The sequence below is a fragment of the Bombus vancouverensis genome, chromosome 14 (genome assembly GCF_051014615.1).
Source record: "Bombus vancouverensis nearcticus chromosome 14, iyBomVanc1_principal, whole genome shotgun sequence".
NCBI lineage: Eukaryota > Metazoa > Arthropoda > Insecta > Hymenoptera > Apidae > Bombus > Bombus vancouverensis.
The window spans coordinates 8,109,372-8,130,818 of record NC_134924.1 but is presented as its reverse complement, the minus strand read 5'-3'; the positions used below and the strand labels follow the sequence as shown (position 1 = coordinate 8,130,818).

General features: G+C 52.4%; 1 protein-coding gene across 3 annotated transcripts in view; it reads left to right on the top strand.

Moving 5' to 3' along the window:
- Nucleotides 1-21,447, top strand: part of LOC117155589 (uncharacterized) — a 42,164-nt gene that overhangs the window by 16,479 nt on the left and 4,238 nt on the right. For all 3 annotated transcript variants that reach the window (XM_076624442.1, XM_033331721.2, XM_076624443.1), the window contains exons 2-5: nucleotides 2,339-2,732; nucleotides 8,595-8,868; nucleotides 15,003-15,170; nucleotides 15,417-15,493. In XM_076624442.1, the coding sequence (XP_076480557.1) occupies nucleotides 2,339-2,732; nucleotides 8,595-8,868; nucleotides 15,003-15,170; nucleotides 15,417-15,493 (913 nt within the window). The remainder of the gene's footprint in view (nucleotides 1-2,338; nucleotides 2,733-8,594; nucleotides 8,869-15,002; nucleotides 15,171-15,416; nucleotides 15,494-21,447) is intronic.

The following is a 21,447-nucleotide window of genomic DNA, read 5'->3' as shown; positions in this document are numbered from 1 at the left end:
ACCCGGCTTTCCCCGATGGTCGCCGTTGTCGAGCCGACTGGCTGTTTCGAAGCGACGCACGCGTTTCACGAAACCAGTCCCGCTCGATGGCTCAATAAGGAAATCGTGGAATTTTGTCGTCTGTTACGCGCGAATCGTTTGTACGACCTCGGCCCGCGGACCGTTCTTTTCACTCGTCCAGTCGATCGCAACACGCGCACGGCCCAGCCTTTGGAATCGCGTTATTGTTGGTCGGCAGACTCTACCACAGATAGGGTTAAGGTAGAGTGCAGGGGGAGCAGGGGATATGCGTGCGCGACAAGTGCCACGGCCTGCGTGAGTGCGTACATGCACGCAGATGCGATGATGATGCACGCAACCAGCGAGAAACGCACGCGATGCGCTGTTAACTTACCTTCCTTTTTAACGCGCTTCGTGGCCCTCTTCTTTCTCTCATCCACGCGTTTATCGGTTTCTCCGAAGTGACCCTCTCTATCTTTGCATCGTTAAATTTCCGCCGATCGACGCCCATTCGCCTTTCGCAGCCTTTTTTCCCTTTTCGCGCTGTTTCCCCGTCTTTCTGATCGTACGATGCCTCGTAACGAGTACCTCGCGTCTCGTCGCGTCTTTTTTTTTCCAATACGCGCCGATACGTCTACGATTCGCCTTCCGTCGCCACTAACGATCGTTGGATCGCCGCGAAAACGTTTACAGCGGAACGTTGGAAAGAAACGGTGAAAGTAATTGGCCTGGCGCTATATCTGTCAAATACGTCGTCGAAAATTTGACGAAAAACCGGTTTGGGCACGCGCGCTTCAGAAAACCTTCGCCCGTGTACAGCTTGGCCGGAGTATCGGAAACGATTCCAACGACGATGCCAAACGCCTCTAGAACGGTAACTAACTTTTTAAATCGTACGCTTTTCCACTCCGCATCGACGACTCTCGACCGATCTTCCTAACGGACCAGAACCGTTTCTTCTCCACGTTAGTCCACGACTATACACGTAGGTACGTTACGTACGATTTCCGCGGCATCCTCTCGCTCGCTACATTTTCGCTTTACCTGCCGCCGTATCTCGAACGGTCTCGCTTTCGTTTCGCTATTTCGCATCAGCTGCTTTGTCTCTTCTTACGTCTGTCCGTGCTGCGAATATCGATGCGTCGAACAATATCGCGCGTTGCGTATCTACGTTGCGTGTGTCGCACGATGTCGTGACGTTAAGCGACGTTCGAAAGTCGAATCGCTCGCCCGAGATCGGTTAAGGGAACTTCGTTGCCGACGCTCGTTTCCGCTTTTTAATGGTAGCTTCTTTGCTACTAGTCCGGAAGTACGCGTTCCTTTTTTACTCCTCTCCTCGCTTTTCTCGCTCTCGAAACGTGGCGTCTCGTTGGGAGGATCAGCGATCGAACGGTTTCTCTCCGCGAGTCGAATTACGCCCGATATCGGTTCTTTGGCGAGGAGAAAGAGAAAGAGAAAGGGGAGGAGGGGAGAGGCAGGAGAAGAGGGTTTCTCCTGCGAAGCGTGTTCGGTAATACTTTCTCGAGAGAAGCAATTTTTTCCCGCTCGCGACACGTGTGCGCCAAAGTGTGCGTAAACGCACGGGTATCACCCGCGGATCCAATTTGAGATACGACGCCGGAAGACGCATTGTTCGCGCGGAATAGTACAAATTAACAGATCGGTATCGTGACGGCTGCAATTAACATTGTGTACACTGGGCGCGGTGGATTGGCTTTCTTGAAATCTGACGGTTTAATTAGGCGCCACCTTCGTGGCAGATGCGCGCTCGCTTCGATTAATTACCTCTATACTCGGTTTCCCGTATCGTTTCGGTTCATCTCGCTCGTTTTAAATCGACACGCTCAATGGTAGTCGCGTCGCGACGAGAAACAGTGCTTCGCGACTATTTCGTTTTACTCGTTGACTCGCTGTATTTGTCGCTTCGACGTACACGAGATGGCGAGTTTTCGTATCGCGCTAACGAGCCGCGCCTCCGAGACCACGTTTCTGTTTCGCACGTTCCCACGTATTTCCACTGCCTCGTCGTATTTAATTTAACCCCTTCCCGTACTTTAGCGAGTCAGACTCGCGATGAAGAGTTGGGCCAAATGTACAAACGTAACAAGCCGAGCTCGCTGACTGTTCCTTTGCCCGTTACGATCGCCACCGAATGTTAATTCCTGTTTACGAGCATCAGTCCGGTCCGTTTCGTCGAACTAAATGGCACGGCAAGGGGTTAACGTTGGCAAAGTGGAACTTTAACGGTGTGCCGTTGCGCTTTCATCTTGTCTCGCCGTTAGGAACCCGCGACCGAAGCAAAATCGACCCGAAGCCAACGCGAGTACGAATGTTTCAGGAACGAGAACGTCGCCGGTGAACATCGTGGCAACCGCGACCGTTGTGACGGACGAAGCGTTGCTCGCCGACGACGAGGTAGACAACTGCGAAGGCGAGAGCGAGGGAACGGAGAAATCGACGCAAGAAGAGGATGAAGAGGTGGACGTGGACGTGGAGGAGTGCAGCAGCATCGACGACGGGCCGGTTCACGGCGTGCCGGATGATCTGAGCACAACGACAGCCTCGACGAGAAACTGCCAAGACGGTTACAACGAGCACGAACGGAAACACCGACTGCGAACCAGTTGCAACTCCGACGAGCTCCGGGACGTCGAGTGTCATCTCGAAACGAAGGAACTGTGGGACAAATTTAACGACCTCGGCACGGAAATGATCATTACGAAAACGGGCAGGTAAGCAAAACGTATCGATCGTTTAGCTCGCGCGACCGAGAGCAGGAAGGTCGCGTGACGCGTGCAGGTGCAACGGAAGATAGCCGGGAATCGGGAATAGCCAACGAATCGGCAGATATTCGTCTCGCTTCGAAAATTAACTTCCATTTCGTGAGAGTCGCCGACTCGAGACAACGAGAGAGAGAGAGAGAGAGAGAGAGAAAGAGAGAGAGAGAGAGAGAGAAGAGAGAGGAGGCGCCAGGAAGAAAACATTTGGTAATCTTCGTTACGTATCTTGGAAATTCGAAGGAATCGCGTTCCACTTAACCGCGCGTTACGGCTTCGATTTACTACGTGCGAACAAATTCGAAACTTGGTTGCCGAACCAAGCACGCGTTCGGCTAATAACGGGAAAATAAAATTTTTTTCGGCCGCAATTAGGCAACGTCACGCCGCGCCGTTACGGCCCCGGTCGACGGTCGTTAATTATCGCGGTAGAAACACTGGTAGCGCGTTTCGAACAAAAGCCAGTCTCTCTAGCTCGTAGCCCCGTAGTATACCGTTCCTGACGTTGTTGTCCGACGGATACCGGCAAATTGCGACAGCCCAAACAAAACGTCCGAACGAACGTACTTGAACTAATGGATTTCATTGACCGACGTTTTACGAGATATTTAAGGGAGTTTTCGGTGTAATTTATCGCGGCAATTTGTGCCTCTCTCCTGTTTCTCTGTGTGCATACTCGCTCGCTCGCGCGCTCGCTTTCATTTTTATAGGTATGCTAATAAAGCGGAGGCCGCAGCTGCGCGCTCTAAGGATGCGTGACCACGTCGAAATTACGAGATGTTTGCGCGCATGGGAGACCCGTCTCTAACTCGCTGTCCCTTGTAAACCACCCTGCGCCACAGCCTCGTTTTCCACGTCATCCTTCGCGCCACCGTAAAAACTCGAAACCGTTCGAACGCGTTCGATTTTTCAAATCTGCGTCGCGTTAATTACCGCTGCCGCGTAATTAAGGCGCGCGCGTCGCTTTCCGTCGCGTCGTGCTCGTCGATCTCGAAATGTTTCGTCGATGCGAAACGAAACCAAGCAAATACGGTACGTGCGTTATCGTCGGCGATACAGTTGGAAACACGCGACCGGTTGGTCGGTGAGCGCGAAGAAGAAAATCGAACGAGACGCAAACGGCTTCCGGAACGGGACGTAGGCCGCCGTACGTAATTATAAATTATTACTCGATGAGAGTCCGTGACAGGCGGAGCGTCCGATTCGCGTGCTGCACCACGAAACGCGTCAGATCCGGCCGGCTACTATGCTCGATAGGAAAGTTGTCGGATTTGGAGGAGCGGAATCGCTCGAGAGACGTACTTTTGTCGAAACAATCGTTTGATTCGAAATGCTTGGAAATTATCGCAGGGCGTGTCGTTGGCTCGACTTTCTTTCTAAGCACGATCGATATATCAAGAACACGGCGATGCACGAATAGCGTCGTTAGCACGAGAAACTTGGCACGAAATCCCAGCTGAACGAAAACGTCAGTCTCTCGAGTGACAATACGAATTCGGACCAATCAGGTGGAATTGTCTGGCTCTACGGGGTGCCAGCACCATATACTCCTCTGATTCTTCCTCGAGGACTAGCACAGCTCACGGGGTCTCTTTTTTCCCACGTTGGCACCCGCCAGCGTTTCCTTTCTCCTTCTTTCTCACCTTCTCCCTCTTCTCTCCTCTTTCTCTCCCTCTTTTTCTCTCGCCTTTCCCTTCCATTCTTTTTCTTCGCCTTGTCGTCGTTCTTCTCTAGACAACGCGACGACCTCGATTTCAATATCGCGAACAAAGCCAATTTCGTGCGTGCAAAGTCGTTACCGGCCGCCGAACCAGAAGAAGAAAGCAGAAATATCGCAGGGCGCTCGCACGGCTCGGCTCGGCTCGGCTCGAGTCGAGTCCGGCGAACGAAGGCCTCGCACCTTCCACAGCGGCCCATCTTTTTCTCTCGTACCCTATAATCAACGAGTTTTCGCCGATCCTTGTTTCACCTGACCCGATAACAGACCCTTATCTTCCTCTCTTTATTTTGCTGCGAACCGTGCACACACACCGTGGCCTCTTTACCGACGATGTCAATCGTCGAAAATAAAACGATCGCGTTCGGTAGGGAAACGGGTTCGGTGAGTTTTGCGTACGCGAGCTGCCTCTTTTCGCAACGGTTCGTAAAGTCACGGCAGAGGTAGCGAAAATCGAACGGTTGTTCACAGTCGCGACGGGTGTATATTTTTCAAAGTTTAAGTAGGTAAGCGTGGACTGCGAGGCAACGCGCAGAATAGGAGGTGTGGACGAGCAGGTCAGCGGAGAGCGAGACAGGATACCGGCGGATAGAGGGTACTCGTCACGCGAACCCTTCATCAAGGTGCCAGCAACCTACATTATACACTCACACGTGCCTCGACCGGTAGGGTAAACGTGCACGTTACGCGAGAACGTGCACGGATCGCGAAACACGACACACGGAACAACCGAAGGAATGAAAAGACGATAGAGAAAACGCGAGAAACGAGGACAAGGATGGGCCGAGTGCGAGAAAGAGAGGGTCAATGGGAACGGAAAGGAGCTGGTAAACGCGTCTATTTATCCCTGTTGCTCTCTCTTGTTCTCTCGGTTGCAACCAAAATTCCAGCCGATACGTGGCTGCGAAAAGAAGCGGCAAGAAACGTCCAGAAATTCCACGCCTCGATATCTGTCTATCTATCTATCTATCTATCTATATATCTATCCGTATATATATATATATATATATATATATATGTAAATCGCAGCCTGTAGGAATATAACGTACATAAGGTACACGGTATGGGGAAAAAGGTCAAGAACGAGCTAATTATCGAACGATCGACTCGCTGCTCGGGATCGTCGAGCAGCTAGGTGCGACGCGGAAAGAGCCGGGACATAATTATAACAGGGACAACACCTGGCGGTGTTGCAAAGTCGTTAGCTCGGCAAACATTTAAGTAACTCGGATGGCCTTTCGGATCGCTATAATATCCAGTGCTTCCGTAATCCATTTGTAGCAGCCCCTCAGCCGGTGGTTCTGTCCTCGGGGCTGATGGCTTCTCCGACCACTCACTCCACCCCTGAAACGCGTATACGACGCTACTCCCGCTACGGACTAGGGCAGACCGACCAACCAACCAACCAGCCAGATGTACGTATGCGTCTGCACGTATACACGCGTAACGCGTATTTCGAGGCTGTTGGGGTGCTTTGGGGTCGAGGTGTTCCTGCGATTATGGCCTCGTTAGCCACGGCCCATGGAGGGCTTGTTTGTTTCTGCCTAATTTGACAGGGAAATACGCGATGCAATGAGAGACAGCTATTTCCAAGAGGGTAGAGCGGCCAGGAGGTAGAGAGAAAGTGAAACAGACAAACGATCTTTTTTTCCTTCTGATCGTACGAATCGTTTCGTTTAATCGCGTCGCGCTTCGTTTCTCTATAATTTTCCTTCAATTCGCTCGCTAAACTTATTCGACGAAGAATGGCGCTTAAAATTAAATAAAAACATCAACGACGCGCTACTTTACGAACGGCCGATTGTTCGTATAATTTAGGAAATCCGCACGCAAGGCGACCGTTTCGGAACGTAACAAATCAACGACCCGTGCCTCGTGATTCTCTATAAAGATAAGGGCAATCGTGTTCACGCGCCAGATATACAGGGGTTGGACGAGAAACGAGAAATAGGGACGCAACGAAGGATCAGGGGAACGATGCATTGACTTACTATCGATACTTAATAGCCGTTTCCATGTATTTCTATTCCACCGCCGAGCGCGGCAGAAACTACCCTACAGGGTGGTTACTTTTTTCTCCATGATATATTACACGAGGATCGGTGCTTTAAAATGAGAAATTTGTATGGCAAGGGGGGTGGCTGCGAACGATCGAAGGCGGCAAAACGGTGATCGCGTCGTCGTTCGTTTTCCCGATCGAGCGTGGTCGATTCTTCGGTAGCGAGTCGCGTGCTCCGAATTTCCGAGCCTGAAGAAGGTCCATCGGTAACCGTCGAAGAGACGTCTAACGAGATCCACTTTTCAGACGAACCGGACGAAAGGGTAGGATCTGGCGCGACCGTCCCGCATCGTTATCGTGATCGTTGCAAAGAATACATCGTAGTGGAAGAGGCATCGAGAAAGCTCGTTCATCGGTGAATCGATCTTTGCGGTTGGCGACTTTGAGGCAATTGCGGCGTTTGCGGTCTCGAGGCTTCGTCCGATCGACCGTCTTTCAACGAACGCGTACGATTTGTCGCATTCTCGTGGCTTTCAACGCGGTCGTTGTTAAATCGTCGATCGGCTTTGAAAACGCTGCTCGTTGTTGCTGTCGCGTCTCTCGGCGGTTCCGTGTGAAAGGAGGACGCTTCGTTCGACGAGCAAAAAAAACGGGAAATGATGTTACAACGGGACGGTTCCGGAGAATCTCCAGCTTAGAATAGCGAGGATTCCGCAAATTTGACTGGACAAAAAGATTTGATAGGTCGTGCTGTGTCTCGCGAATATCGCCAACGAAAGCAGCAAGACGACGTAGATCGTGGTGTTGATCAAACGGCAGGAGCACGAACTGGCCGATGGAAACACGCCTATTCCACGCCTGACGATACTTCGAACTAGAAACGACGCCTCTTGGATGCGTTGCCGAAGGCTGTCGGTTCCCGCGGAGATCGACCTGTATCTCGACGTTACTTCGCAGATAATTTCTTCCGTAGTTTGGATCTGTTTCTCCTCCATCGTCTGCGTCGTTTCCTCTTGCTTGGCTCGCGGAAGGCACGTATCGTCCGTGCTCTGGTCTCGCATCGTTCTTCCACCGTCCGATCTACCACGAGCGGCGATCGCCGGTGACGATTCCTTTTTCCATTTCCGCGCCGTTTTCGAGCAAACGTTCTGTATCGATTTCATCAGCTGATCGTCGCCGATCGGCGCTGCTTCCAACTCCTGATCGTTCGCGAAGATCGAGAACAGATCTTCTTGGCGGAGCCTCGATCGAACGCACGGCGGAAGTTCCTCTAAAATCGACATGACGTTTTCAACGCAGGTTCTTCGACATACTCTGCTCTGTGGATTGCACGGTCCCGGACACTCGGTGAATTGATCGGCACGTCGGGACGAATTCATCCTTTGCTCGTGCGAGGACGACGAATCCGGTAAAAATCCAAAAGCGTAGCGTTCCTCGTGAAGCGTAACGAACGGTTTAGAAACGTCGGTGCACTTGGCCGCCGATCGAAGCTACGTCAACGAACACGCGCATCTGTCCGACGCGTGCGCCTCGACGCTGGAGGTGTTGAAAAGTTGACTGCATATAACGAGGTTCAAGGGTGACTCGCTCGTAACGAAGCTTGAAAGGCCTGCGGGCGCTCCTTTCAATCAAACCGACTAGTTAGACGCGCCTCTACGTTGCTTTCTAACTCGAGAACTCACCACACGCTTCCAACGAGAATCGGTCGTGCCAGGAACCTCCGGACGCGTCGTCGCTCTTTCCTCTGCGTGTTTTCGCAACTTCACGAACGCGCGGTTCTCGTTGCGCAAACGCTTCGATACGGTTCGTCGATCATATACATTTTTTTTCTCGTTTTTTTTTGTTTTTCTTTTTGGTATCCTTTTCGCGATCGGTCAATTATTACGTGCGGTTGAGCCGCGGTTTTCCATTTAGTCGAGGTTAAACGTCGAATTTTCTATCGAACGAGATCGTAAGAACAAGAGAACGATCGGCAACTTCAGCGCAGTGCCTGTAACTATGTACATGGTTGCGATTAGGCGTGCGCACGGTTCTCTTTCCGAACGTCGATCACCGAGATAAGCAAAAAACGTTCGTTCGCTTTTCTTTTTTTTTTTTTCAGACGAATGTTCCCAACCTGTCGCGTATCGTTCAGCGGATTAAAATCGGAAGGCAGGTACGCGGTGTTGATGGACATCGTGCCAGTGGACAACAAACGATACCGATACGCGTACCATCGTAGCTGTTGGTTGGTCGCGGGGAAAGCGGATCCACCGGCGCCGGCGCGGCTCTACGTTCACCCGGACTCACCGTTTACCGGGGATCAGCTACGAAAGCAGGTGGTCTCGTTCGAAAAGGTCAAGCTGACGAACAACGACATGGACAAGCACGGCCAGGTAAGAAAGTTCGCGAGCAACCGCCTGATCGCTTGTTCGTGCACCCTCGTAAAGCTGGTATGCACGTGGGTCAAATATCGATCTCGGCGGAACAATCTACCTCTGTGTTTTGACGAGCGCGCTTCGCATTTTTACGACTGTGAAATTCGAACGAAGTTGGTCGGGTTCGCGGGTCGGACCGGACCGAACCGGGAACGGGGCGGCCACGACGTTTGCTTCGGTCGACCAGATTCTGCGAGATCGAGCGGCGATCCAAACTAGCCAGACATTCGCGTTATTTATCGCTAAATTCACACATTCGCGGGTTTCTTCGAACGTGGTGAATCGGTGATCGGATCACGGGACGTGCGCATACGTTGCTCGAGAATAAGACGAAAGATTTAACGAACGACCAGTGCCAACGACGTCGACAATGCTCACGGATTACAGTGTCATTTTTCACCGGTAGAATCGCGCAGTTTCGCTCTGCTTCGAGGCATCGAAGACGTCGTTGACGAGATTTCGGACGTTCGCGCGCACCGAAAATGGCCTCGTAAAACGAATACGCGACGTTACCGGGCACGTAGGCGTGGCGTTATCGTCAACACTGCTCGTTAATCGTGGGCGTCGAAGCTGCCAGCGCGTGAAACGTAATATTCCGTCGTCGTCATCGTCGTCGTCGTCGTCGTCGTCGTCGTCGTTCTTGTCGTAGTCGCGTACATCGATCGCGATGCTCGACAGATCTGTTTCCTTTTCGTCGTGCACTGGCGCCAATTGCAAACGGCTGGAAGAGACGAGACGCTGGAAATTTTCTCGAGTCGATAAAAACTGTGATTCGGACAGGCGTCGGTGGCTAGGTGGTAGCAGAGCCGAGTGCGTTTCTTTCGGGCTCGCAGAAATATCGCAAGCATTGGAGGTTTACGTCGTAAAAAGTATAACTGTATGGCGAAAAGAGAGTAACGCGGGAAAAGAGCGTAGATCCGGGGAGAGGCGAGAAGCAAACGAGGGTCGCGCGAACCGTCCACTCGCGGACTGGCCATAATGTTACGAGCATTATAGGCGGTTGGTGGTAGTGTCTGTCGTAGGTGGTGTGTATAGTAGGCACGACGGCATGCCTATAAGCTAATAAATTGAATGGATGTTTGCCCGGAGCTTTTGTCATGATGATCACGAGTAGCCCACGCCTGGCCTGTTGAGCACCTTTTGAATCTCTCTCCGCCAGCCTGTTCCCGTCTCTCGCGCGCGCCTCCTCCACCTCGACAACCTCGCGCGCTCGCTTCCCGACACTTTCTTTCGCTTTCGTGCGCGCGTATACCTTCGCTGATCCGTGTTACGTTCCGGTTCGTACCGAAATGTTCCGTTCCGATCCTTATCTGTCCGCGATATCGCGCATCGACATTTCCAAGTTGGCGTACAGTCAGTATCCCTGAAAGCAGCACGACTGCGTTTCCTTCTCGACAGCCTGGAACGATCAGTGTGGTTGCGCACCGGACGAACACACGTCTGCATCCATCTACACTAATTAGACGTTCGTTAACACCGACGTTTTACGGCAATGAACGATTCCGTTTTGCGACGTTCTCGCTATACCTGCGTATTTACCTGGCGGTCGTTTCATCCATTACGCGTTCTGCACCGCGAATTCTTCCAGAGAGAGAGAGAGAGGAAGAGAAAGAGAGACTGTAACCACGAATTCGACGGGGTGTCGTCGTTCTTCGAACACGCGTTACGCGCTGCGTTACGTACTCGTACATGCGGCGTCGTACTACCGCTGTGCCGCATTGTAGCGACACGTGCATCTCCAGAAATGCATTTTTCAGCGGAGACGCGAGAAACCTTGGCGCATAAAGGATAGGCGTACGTAGGTGAATATACATGTAAAGCATGGCGGAGAGCAAGTGCGAAGGAAAGAAGCGGGCTAAAAGAAGGAAGGAAAGGAAGAAAGAAAGAAAGAAAGAAAGAAAGAAAGAACGAAAGAAAGAAAGAGAAGGAAAAAAGGCTAGGCAGGCGAGTGTCGAGGAACAGACACACCGGTTAAAAGCAGTCGTGGTGAGCGGAGTCGAGCCAGGAGAGCCGGGAGAGCTGGGAGAGCCACGCAACGCCAGTCAACTCTCAACTCGACGACTCAAGTGGTAGGGAACATTCCTTCGCTACGGCCACTATTTCATCGTTTCGTATGACGCGATATTATAAGACCCCCGCCTGCGTGTTGGCTACTACACGGTGGTCCAAAAGCAAGCATCCACCTGCGACGACGAGTCGTCTTGTACGATACCTGTAGGGAGATACGTTGCCGCGCGCCTCTCCCGCTACTATTCCCCAATGCTGGCCTCACCGGTCTGCCGATCCACCGATATTTTTCTCCAGTTTAAATCTAAATTACCGTGGAAACGGTACACCGTGCGCTCCTACGCTCGGCAACTGCGACGATTTTTGGGACGACCGGGACGGCAAAGTCGAACGGAACGCGCAAAGAGATCGAGTTTCGACTTTGCTTCTCTCCTTCTCTTTTTCTCTCTTTTTATTTTTCTCTTGTTTCTTTCTTTCTCCGATCGAGGATCCGTGACTCGGACAAAAAACGGCAGCAAAAATCCGACCGTCGAATTCTTGCGTCTTGTCATCGTCGTCGTGCGCGCTTTTGACATTTCCCTTCTAAATACGTAACGAACCGAAAGCGACACGGTTCCGTTCCGTTTCTACCGTGTGATCGACGTTAATACCATCGGGAGAAATATTTCGCGTCGCTACAACGATCACGAGAACGGGACGAGCATCGGCATCAAAAGATATTAATAATTTCTTAACACGGCGCGCTTTTAGCGCCGCGGATACCAGGAAGCTTTAGTCAGCCGTAATGTTGAGATTAAAAATGATTTATGATACATCGAACGAGGAGATAGCGAATATCCAATTGGAATTTATGATGTAATTGACTAAACGGCAGATATAATAGCAAGGCGCGACTAATACGAGTATATTCGATGAAACCGTAAAGCTCATTATCATCGACGTTGCTACTTTGTAACCGAGTAAATCGTTTTCATCTCTCTAATAAAATTAGACTAATCTTCCGATGTCTGGATCGGCGAGTCGCGTTATCGGGCTCGGATAAAAATAGGCAAAGTACGTTGCAAGACGCGCCGTACACGGTCCTTGCAAACCGACGATTCTCACGATCATGCGCTCAATGTCCTTTAGGCTGACGTCAGGTATTAAATTTCGTGCCTCTAAGTAGAAATCCAGCAAGGCGATAGGGCCGACGGAGGAAAGACAGAAAGGGTCGATACGTTGAATTATTTTATTCGCGTCTCGTTGTCCTACGCGGCGCGTTACGCCTCATTCGTCCGGGCGGAAACTCGCGCGCGTTGCTCTTTCAGAGAGAAGAAAATCGCGCGAAGAAAAATCGGTGGAGACGAAGGGAAGAACAGAGGGACGACGCGTCGTCGAAACGATCGTCGAAAGCGAGGAAATCGGAAATCGGTACGAAATAGACGCGTTGCGTCGGTCGCGCGAGCACACGCTGTTACGAAGAAATCGGTGTACGTTCGGTGGCATCCACACGAACAGTCGAGCGAACAGAGTAGAGCAAATTGGAGTTCTGACAGGTTGCAGTGGGGTGTCCCACTATCCAACGGTGCAGAGAAAACGGATAGGGGCACCCCAGGATCCCAGACACCTATAATCGTACGGGCATAAAGTTGCCCGCTTGGAAACCTACGGTTCGGTCCACGGGGCCGCGCCGCGCCGCCGTACTCGTTATCCGGACTCGAATTAAATTCGAGACCTTTTCCTTTTTCTCTGCTCCATCGAGAGAACACAATCTTGCACCCGAAGGAGACGGGAGGACGTCGCGCGGTGCGATATCGAGAATATAACGTTGCTCGTTTAACATTCGTCCTTGCACCATCGTGCGACGACGCGACGAATGAAAAATTTATAAGCTATTGCATAATCGTAAATCACAACGCCGCGCCGGGATATTAACAACGACCTCTCTCTGCCTTTGCAAATATATACACGCTTGCGCGAATCGCGTTCGTATTGTTTTCTTTATCGATGTCGCAACAGGCCGGATTCACGTTGAAATTCGAGCGAACAGACGTTTGCCTGCCGGTGTTTAGGCAGAACGTTTGTAAACGCGTTGCAATTTGACAATACGAGCGCCGATAATTCGGTAAAGCGAAAAGATATGGATGCAACGCGGCTGAAAATAAATAGTCACGTAAAGCAGCGTTGCGAAAGAGAAGGAAACGGTTCGTGGCCAACGCGGGGATATTAATTTCATGGTATACCGTTGCGTTATAAAAATAAATTACGAGCGAGAAACGAGCCGTCCCGGCTGCCGGATTAAGTAACGAAATGTTCCGAGGACATTTCCATCGGAACCGACCGCGGCCGCGAGCCAGCCAGCGTCGATCGTTCGTTCTCGACCGACAGCTATCGGTCGTCGACGGGTATCGTGGTCGAGCGAGCCGGTGCAAGGAGAAAAACGACTATAAATCGCACATGTAATACCGCTATCAACGTACATTACATGGATGCCGCGTTGTTTGATAAATCGCTAGATGCAAATTGCGTGCGTCCGACGATGAGAGTGGATTGGATTCGGTTTCTCGAGTATACGCGATTAGCGTATAATCGGTGTGTACCGACTGCTATTTACCGCGACAATTTCCATTTATCGGAGTAACGCGAACGTAAGGGTACGTCGCGCATCCTTAAAAATCCCTGGTAACGGCGATATCGCGCGACTGAAATTGCTATTCCGTCGACGAGCAAATACTCGTAATCGTAAAGCGGAAGAGTTAACGCCACGTTAACGTATCGCCGGAGCGTAAAAAGGATTTTCTCGTCGAGGTTCCGTGGAAACGCACAACGAAAAATTAAGACGTTCGTTCGATCGTCGCACCGAACGACGCGACAACGCGCCTCGAGGACAGCCTGTCGCCTAAACGAGGAATTTCGTTTTTCGCGCTGTCGGTGTCTGGCGTAGCCGCTGCGCTTCGCGTCGTGCCGCGCCGCGCCGTGTCGGGTCGGGGAGTGTCTGGTGGCGCGTCAACGCGCGATGCCAGCCGCAGATATCCCGGATATATTTTCAACGATAATCTGGTCGCTAATAAAAATCCTGTTTAATATCGCATCCCCGTGCGTTGTACGATACCATAACGTTCCACGCTCTTATTGTTAACGAGAAACAGGGACACGATTTAAGCGCGTGTTTCGAGCCGGGGCAGCTCGAAGCGAAACGGACACATAGAAGAAAAGCAAAGGGACAAAGAGCGCGAGCGTGAAACGAACCGCGCGATTCGAGTCCACCGACCACGAGACTATCGATTGGACGAGATCGAGGGAAAACGGAATGCGCGTAAGCGTACGACCACGTAGGTCGACCAAGAAGTCGTAGACGGACGTGGAAAATTCGAGCGAACGTTTTGCACGAATATCGCGATTATGTCGAGCAACGTTGATGTATCTGGAGTAGAGCATTCCGCAGGCGCGATATCTACGCGAGAAACTTGTTTCATCGTGGCACATTGTTCGAGACAGGAAATCGATACGCGAGTTCTCCGGTTCCATCGGCTGTAACTCGGTGTTCCCCCGGTTAATGTTAAAGTTGCTCGCACGGAAATGATAGACGCGTCGCTAAAAGTTGAAATTACAAGGTGCGCGGCGGATCGATCGGTGTACCGTTAACGTTAACGCTTGCTTCGACGCACGATGGAAATTTGGTGGCGGGGCTGGTTGAAAGGGACGAGCGCGCGAACGCGACTCCTAGCGATCTAATCGCGGTCTCGGTTGATTTAGATTCGTTGGAATTACCTTGAATCGGTACCTGTTGCGAAAGTCGTAGTTGTATCGCGAGGTCGATTAGAAAATGAAACGGCGTTCTCTGGACGTAGCGCGGGATTCTCGCGATATAATTTCCGCCCTGCTATCGGTTATTAGATAAGTGATAAGTGATAAAGTGGCGAGAAAGATGACGGGCAAACGCGTGGCCGTTTATAAAACTTAGCGGCCGTCGTCGCCTATTAACGTTCGAAACGCAAACAGGATTTATACGACGCTTCCAGTTATTTCCGAGACGTTAATTAAGACTTTATAAATCATCGCGCGTATCCTCGCTGCTCTCAGCTCTTTTCCTCTTCTATTTTCAGATCGTTTTGAATTCGATGCACAGATATCAACCGAGGATACATTTGGTACGCTGTCGACAAACGGACGACAATAATCTTCGTATAAGCGATCTTCAGAAGGAGGAGCACAAAACGTTCATATTCCCCGAAGCAATTTTCACCGCGGTGACTGCCTACCAGAATCAGTTGGTGAGTATATACGTGGATACTAGTTACGTATACGAGCTTAGGTATTATACGCGAGACGTTGCTCGATCCGATCAGAAACTCGACTAATTTCGTAACACGCGTCGCTGCTCTCCGACAGCCGTAAAGCGCCACGGCGAACGCGGCCTACCTTTTTATCACGAAATTAGTCCAGTTTCTTCGCGGTTACGAACGCGCGATTCCAAATGAGAGTCGGTAATTACCCAGCGTGAACCGATAATGTTGCAGATAACCAAGCTGAAGATCGACAGCAATCCGTTCGCCAAAGGTTTCCGAGACTCGTCGAGACTGACGGATTTCGATCGGTAGGTAGAACACACGCACCGAACGTGTCGTACTTACGTTTGCCAATCCAGCATGGTGGATCGATTCGTTTCGCGCATATTTCGAGCCGCGGCCGTGCGGTACGGTGCCGTGCCGTGCGAGCGAAGCGATCATTACGCGCCATTATAACGTCGGCACCTTAATCATCGTGCCGGCCGAATTATCGCGCGATCTTTTAGATCTCGTTAAAAGTGGAAATTTATACAACGCTAAATGTCGAAGGAGAGGCGCGTTTGATCCAGAATAAGCGTGCTCACGGACGCTCGATTTCCAGTTATCCGTGATCATCTATCTACATGAACGACGACGCACCTGCACTCGCACTCGCACTCGCGCTCGCACTCGCTCACCTTCTCTTCTCTCCGCGTTTACGGCCGGGGCGGATACATGCGTGACAGAAAAGAACTTTTTCACCGGCCATGCGCCGCGTCAAAGGATTATCGTTAACAGCGACAAAGTAACGTTCCAATAACCGGCGTTACCATTAATCTTGACAGATGGACGCTACGTCGTTATCGGACATTACGTTCGTTGGCAAACAAACGATCTCGATTAATTGCAATTTCCTCGCTGTTCTGTCGCTCCCTTCCTTCGCCCCTCCCCTCTCCCCGCTCCGGTGTTTCCTCTCTTTCTTCGTGTGCACGCACACTCTCGATATCCCTTTCGACGATTCCCACCACAGCTCCGAAATTCCAGGATATTCCAGCAGAACTTTCCGACTTGGGAATGGACGCGTCGCTGCGCCGGGCCGTTACGCGACTGGAAAACTTCTCCACGCGATTAAAACGATTATTCGGATCGTTTACGTTCGATTAACGAGTACGAACGACGCGACTACTTGCCTCGAACTACGCCCACCGAATCGTTAAACTCTCTCGCTCTACCGATATCCGAATCGCACTCGCGAAGGTTTTATGCAAATGGCCTACCGTGTGTATACCGTGCGTACGATGCACTGGCGTGTGCGAGCGAACGTGTTAGGTGCAGACGCGCGTCAGTGTGTACCGGAGAATCGATAACGACTACTCGATAAAGTCGTCTTGTCTCCGGCAGCACGCTCCTTCCCAACACTCGTGCTTTCGCCTCGCAAAAACGATATCGAGCCCTGAACGCACTCACTTAGCCGTACTTACATATTCATTTTTTCCTCGCCTTGGTTCGCATCGCATCGTATCGCGAGAGATCGCATCGGCAACGCGTCGCGGCCGCCGTCTGCCAAACACCTGCTTCGGGGTTCGTGCAAACGATGCGATTAAATAATTTGTTCGCTCGTAATGGAGCAACGATTAAAAGATTTTAGGGTCGGGGAGAACGCGCGCCGATCTAATTAGAAGAGTCGTTACCGGTATTATCGCCGTGCAGATTTGCAGAGGGACGCGATCTAATCGGCAGTCGGTCGCGACGTTTCGGATCTCGAGCACGAGGTGGGAAGATGAGGTGGACGAGCCGCGGACGAGAAACGGAAACGCGGACAAAGCACGGAGTTTGGGGCGACGAGTCACGAGAGAGCCGTATGCCTGACAGGAATTCTCGTTCTCTCGGGACCAGCGTACGGTCGGGCGCGGCGCAGCTCGCCGGTAATCACGTGCAAATCGGAGGCGTGTCGAGGCTCAACCGGAAAGTCCTTCTCTCCGCTAATGCGTTCGACGCGATCTTCGATGCGCTTCCGAGAATGGAAGGGCGTGTTTCGAGCGTTTGGAAATTTTTCGTAAACGTCGAACCGAAGAGACGGGATCAGCGAAACGTCGAACCAGTTGGACGACCGTGTCCCGTGGTGTCTTTCTCGAAATTCGCCGACTTATCGCCGATGCCACGAACGAATTCTCCCTGGGAGAAAGAGCCACGGACCCGTCGATCGACCACGCTTTAATGACACGGCAGTTTGGAGAGGACGATCGTTTGAAAATCACAGTCCGCTCTAACGCGACCCTCCTCAAATCAGCACCTGCCTAACCGAGATCACGAAAAATCTTGCCCCGTCATTCCATCGTTCGGCTCACCACCGTTTAGACTTTACCCTTCCCAACGCGATAACATCTCGGACGCGATCGAAATTGCCAATTTTCCGAGAAAACGTCCCTCCGTCGCGAACGTCGCGGGAAAAGTCATCGCCGTCACAACGACGTTGACAACCAACGGCGGCGATCGAGCAAGCGCGATAAAATCGGCGAACGATTGACGACATTCGCGTGATTTGGAATCGCGCACGAGCGCTCGACAAGAAAGAATTCGCGCGATACGAAAGAGAAAAACGGTCGTCTCGGCGCGGCGTGGCACGGCGGTTCGCGGCAGTCGTGTTCGGCTGCACGGATGCGGCTCTGGCGGCGTCCGGAGTTAATGAGAGAGCGGCCGTACGGGGCAATACGGCGCATGCTCCCGCCCACTTCACGCCGCCGCTGATAGATAGATGCCCCTTCGGCCCTTTCGCCCCTCTCTCCTTCTCACACCCTCGGCCTCGTCCTCACCCTCGCTCTCACCTTCGTACTCTCTCCTTCGTCTCTTTCTCTCACCCTCGCTCTCATCCCTCGCTCTTCTCCCTTTTCCAATTCGCTCTTCCTCTTTCCTGCTTCCCTCCTGCCGCAAAAGCCCGATCCTCTTTCTCCGTCGTCGTTGCCGCCGCCACCGCCGCCACCACCGCCATCATCGTGGCCGCGTTCGCATACGTGGCCGCAAAAACCTCCGAAATCGTTCTTATAAAGATATTACGGTAACTGTGAAAATTTAAGAAGCATTTATAAAAACGTGACTGTGCCGTGCCGAGTCTCGCCTCGTCCTCGGCTTCACCGCGCTGCCGCCTTTCGTCTCTTCTCGTCTCGTCTCGTCTCGCTCCGACTGACCTTGCCTCGCAGGTCCAAATTTACGGCCAGCTGCCGCGTGAAACTCGAAATTGCTCGAACGTCGGGGCATCGAGACGTTCGTGAAAAACGTTCGAACGCACAAACGCGAGACACCGATTCGCTGGCCGGGGGAACGCGCCGTAACGCGGCAACCCGTGCATCTCGACGAGATTCGGGGAAACGTCGCGTGGAAAAGCGAAACGAAGAACGAGCGAGATTCGCTCGGTGCACCGGAGAATCTCGGCGAAAGAACGGTCCTTTGTTCGTTTTCTCGCGTTGCCTCGGCTTTCGGCGCCGGATCCTCGACGAAAGGGGCGAAATCGGCGAACCGTTGATTCCTCGTCGTTTGCCGAAAGCGGAAAGCCGAAAGCCGAAAGTCGAAAAGAAGTGAAAAGGAGGAGGAGGAGGAGGAGGAGGAGGGTCGGTGGACGATGTCGGCGAGGATGCCAACGAAGGAGGAGAGAAGGGAAAGAGAGCGATTCCACGTTCTTCACTCTGCTGGTTCCGGAGGGCAAGGAGGGCAGGGCATTCATCTATATTAGCTTCGAGAGCGGACGGCCTGTCATTACCGCTGCCGCTCTGGCCTTCTTCTTCCTCTTTTTCCTCTGGCAAACTCTCCACTCTCCTTTTCTCTGTTTCGCGCGCGCTCGTCCCTCTCTCTCTCTCTCTCTTTTTCTCTCTCTGCCTCCCGGACGTCCTCGAGCGAGAGGAAGATCACCCTGCCTCGTTCCTCCGTTTCGCGTCCACCGGCAGAACTAGCAGCATCAACCCTCGGCAACTTGGACAGCTCTAACCGATACCCAAAGTCCTCCATCGCTCTGGCCCATTAGCCGGCCGCATTACCAAACTGCCAGATGGGGACGGACGAAGACGGAAAGACGAACGCGCGGCGCGAGAGCGACGCAGACGGAAGAAGAAAGGACCGGGGAAGCTTCGTTCGGTGGCCGAAGAACGCCGCGGAGCTAATAACCGCCGTTTAAAACGCGAAAACAAAGGTCTTGGCGTGCATCGTCGAGATTTTTTGGGAGGGGAGGGCGAGGTTTCGATGATGCGGATGGTGGCGGCGGTGTGGGTGTAACGGGAGCAAGAGGCGGTGTGAGAAATGGAAACGAGAACGGGAGAGGAGAGATCGGCGATCGAGAAAGACGAAGAAACGCGGAGTGGAGCGGTACGTACTAGCTGGGCCGACGCGTATATCGGCTGGCTATCCAACGCGTCAGGGTCATTACCGGATCATTACCTTCCATACCTACCGTGCGACGACGATGATGGGCGGCCGGCTTGCGAGCTCCGAGAGAGGAGTCGAAAGAGTGTCGGCCTCGCAGCGGTACGCGCGATCTTCGCTCGCTCGAAAGCGGCCGAGAGATCACTCACACTGGCGAGCTACTCGCCGTACGCGGCTTCCACGTACGATCGTCGGGCACGCACACGATCGCCGTTCAGGCTCGTACCTGTGACTCACACAGAACCGGCTCGATCGCGCGTCGGACCGCTCGGCGGCAGCCGGGTAAATTACAGGCTCGACCGTATTTTGCGTTGTTTTGTTGTTTTTCAACGCGCCGAAAGGAAATGAGCGAGCAAACGCGTCACGCCACCCCGAACCTGCTAATTTCTATTCATATTTTATGGCTATTAATTTCTTCACTGTTACACTCGCTCTTTCTCTGCCTATTTCTCCCTTTCTTTCTTCTCTTCCTCGCGCGCTCTACCCGTTTCGCCCCGACTTCTTTTCGAATCTTCTTACCCGTATTTCAGTGCGATCGCACGCTCGTTTCTCATTTACCCTTCTTCTTTTTCTCCCCATCTCCGTTCGTCTCTGGCTTCCCTCCTCTTCCCGTTCCCCTGCTTTTTCTCTCGCTTTTCCGACCACTCTCCGCGCACGCTTCGTCCTTTCACGCATTCCATTCGCCGTCTTTCTTCCCGTTTATACCCTGCGTATTCTCGTGCGTGCTGCGATCCATCCAGCACGGATTTCGCGTCCCGACGTTTCGCGAGAATCGAGAAGGACCGAGATCCGAGAGATCGAGGACCGAGCTTCACTCGTCCACGTCATTTTCGTTCATGGGATGCGTGCGATAGTAACCGAGGCGAGTAGAGAAAAAGAGAGAGAGCGAGAGAGAGAGAGAGAGAGAGAGAGAGAGAGGGAGAGAGAACGAAGCCGCGTTGCTCGATGAACTATCTTCGACCATCAGTGGGGTGTAACCTATTATTATCTACCACTTACCTAATGCCCTGTGTCAGCCTCGGGGTAGGCGGAGAATAACAGGCTCCCCGTTCGATGGAATCCCCTCCGCGCGCGCTCCGCTAATATCGCGAGCTCCGTTAAAACGCCGAAGCGTTTCGCGCGGTATCGAAAGCACGCTCGCGTCAACCGGAAACGCTTCGATCGGCCGAGCGTCCGTTTCGACCTTATCCTCGCGAGAGAGGTTGCGCTTGGAATCGCGCGAGAAACGACCACGTACTTTCTCTTGCTCTACGTACGCATACGCGTCGCACGCAGCTTCGTAGGCCTTTGGTCGCGTCGTGACGATTCGCTCGGTCGGCGGATAGCGGAGAGCGAAGGAAATCACCGAGGAAAGCTCGATGCACGGGAAACGATCGACCACGCTCGGCTACGTTTCGAGCGACGTTCTCGATCCGTTGGGTAAAGCCGATCCGAGTATCGGATCGTTGTTTATAGATCGGCCATGTTCGAAGGGCGTAGCCGCGGTAGTCGTGGACACTTTAATGGGTAACAGCGGTGGCCTCTAATTAGAACGTTTGGAGCGTAACCGCGCCATTACGGGGAAAACGCAGACTCGTCAGATCGACGAGGAATATTTATTGCTCGGTGTAACAATTACAGGAGGGCCGGCATAGCACGAATAGTAATAGGCGACCGCCTCGGGCCGCTCTCCCGTCCTGGCCAACAACCGTAATTAGGGCTTTTATTGTCTGTACATAAGGAAGCTTTATGAAAACATTAAGGATATAATTCAAGGCCGGGAGGCTACGGCGCGTCGTGAATTGCAACCAGGGTTAATGCGTATAGAGATTCTCTGCTGCGTCATTTCCGCTTTGCGTACACAGGTGCAACGCTGGTAGTGCGCACGCGCGCG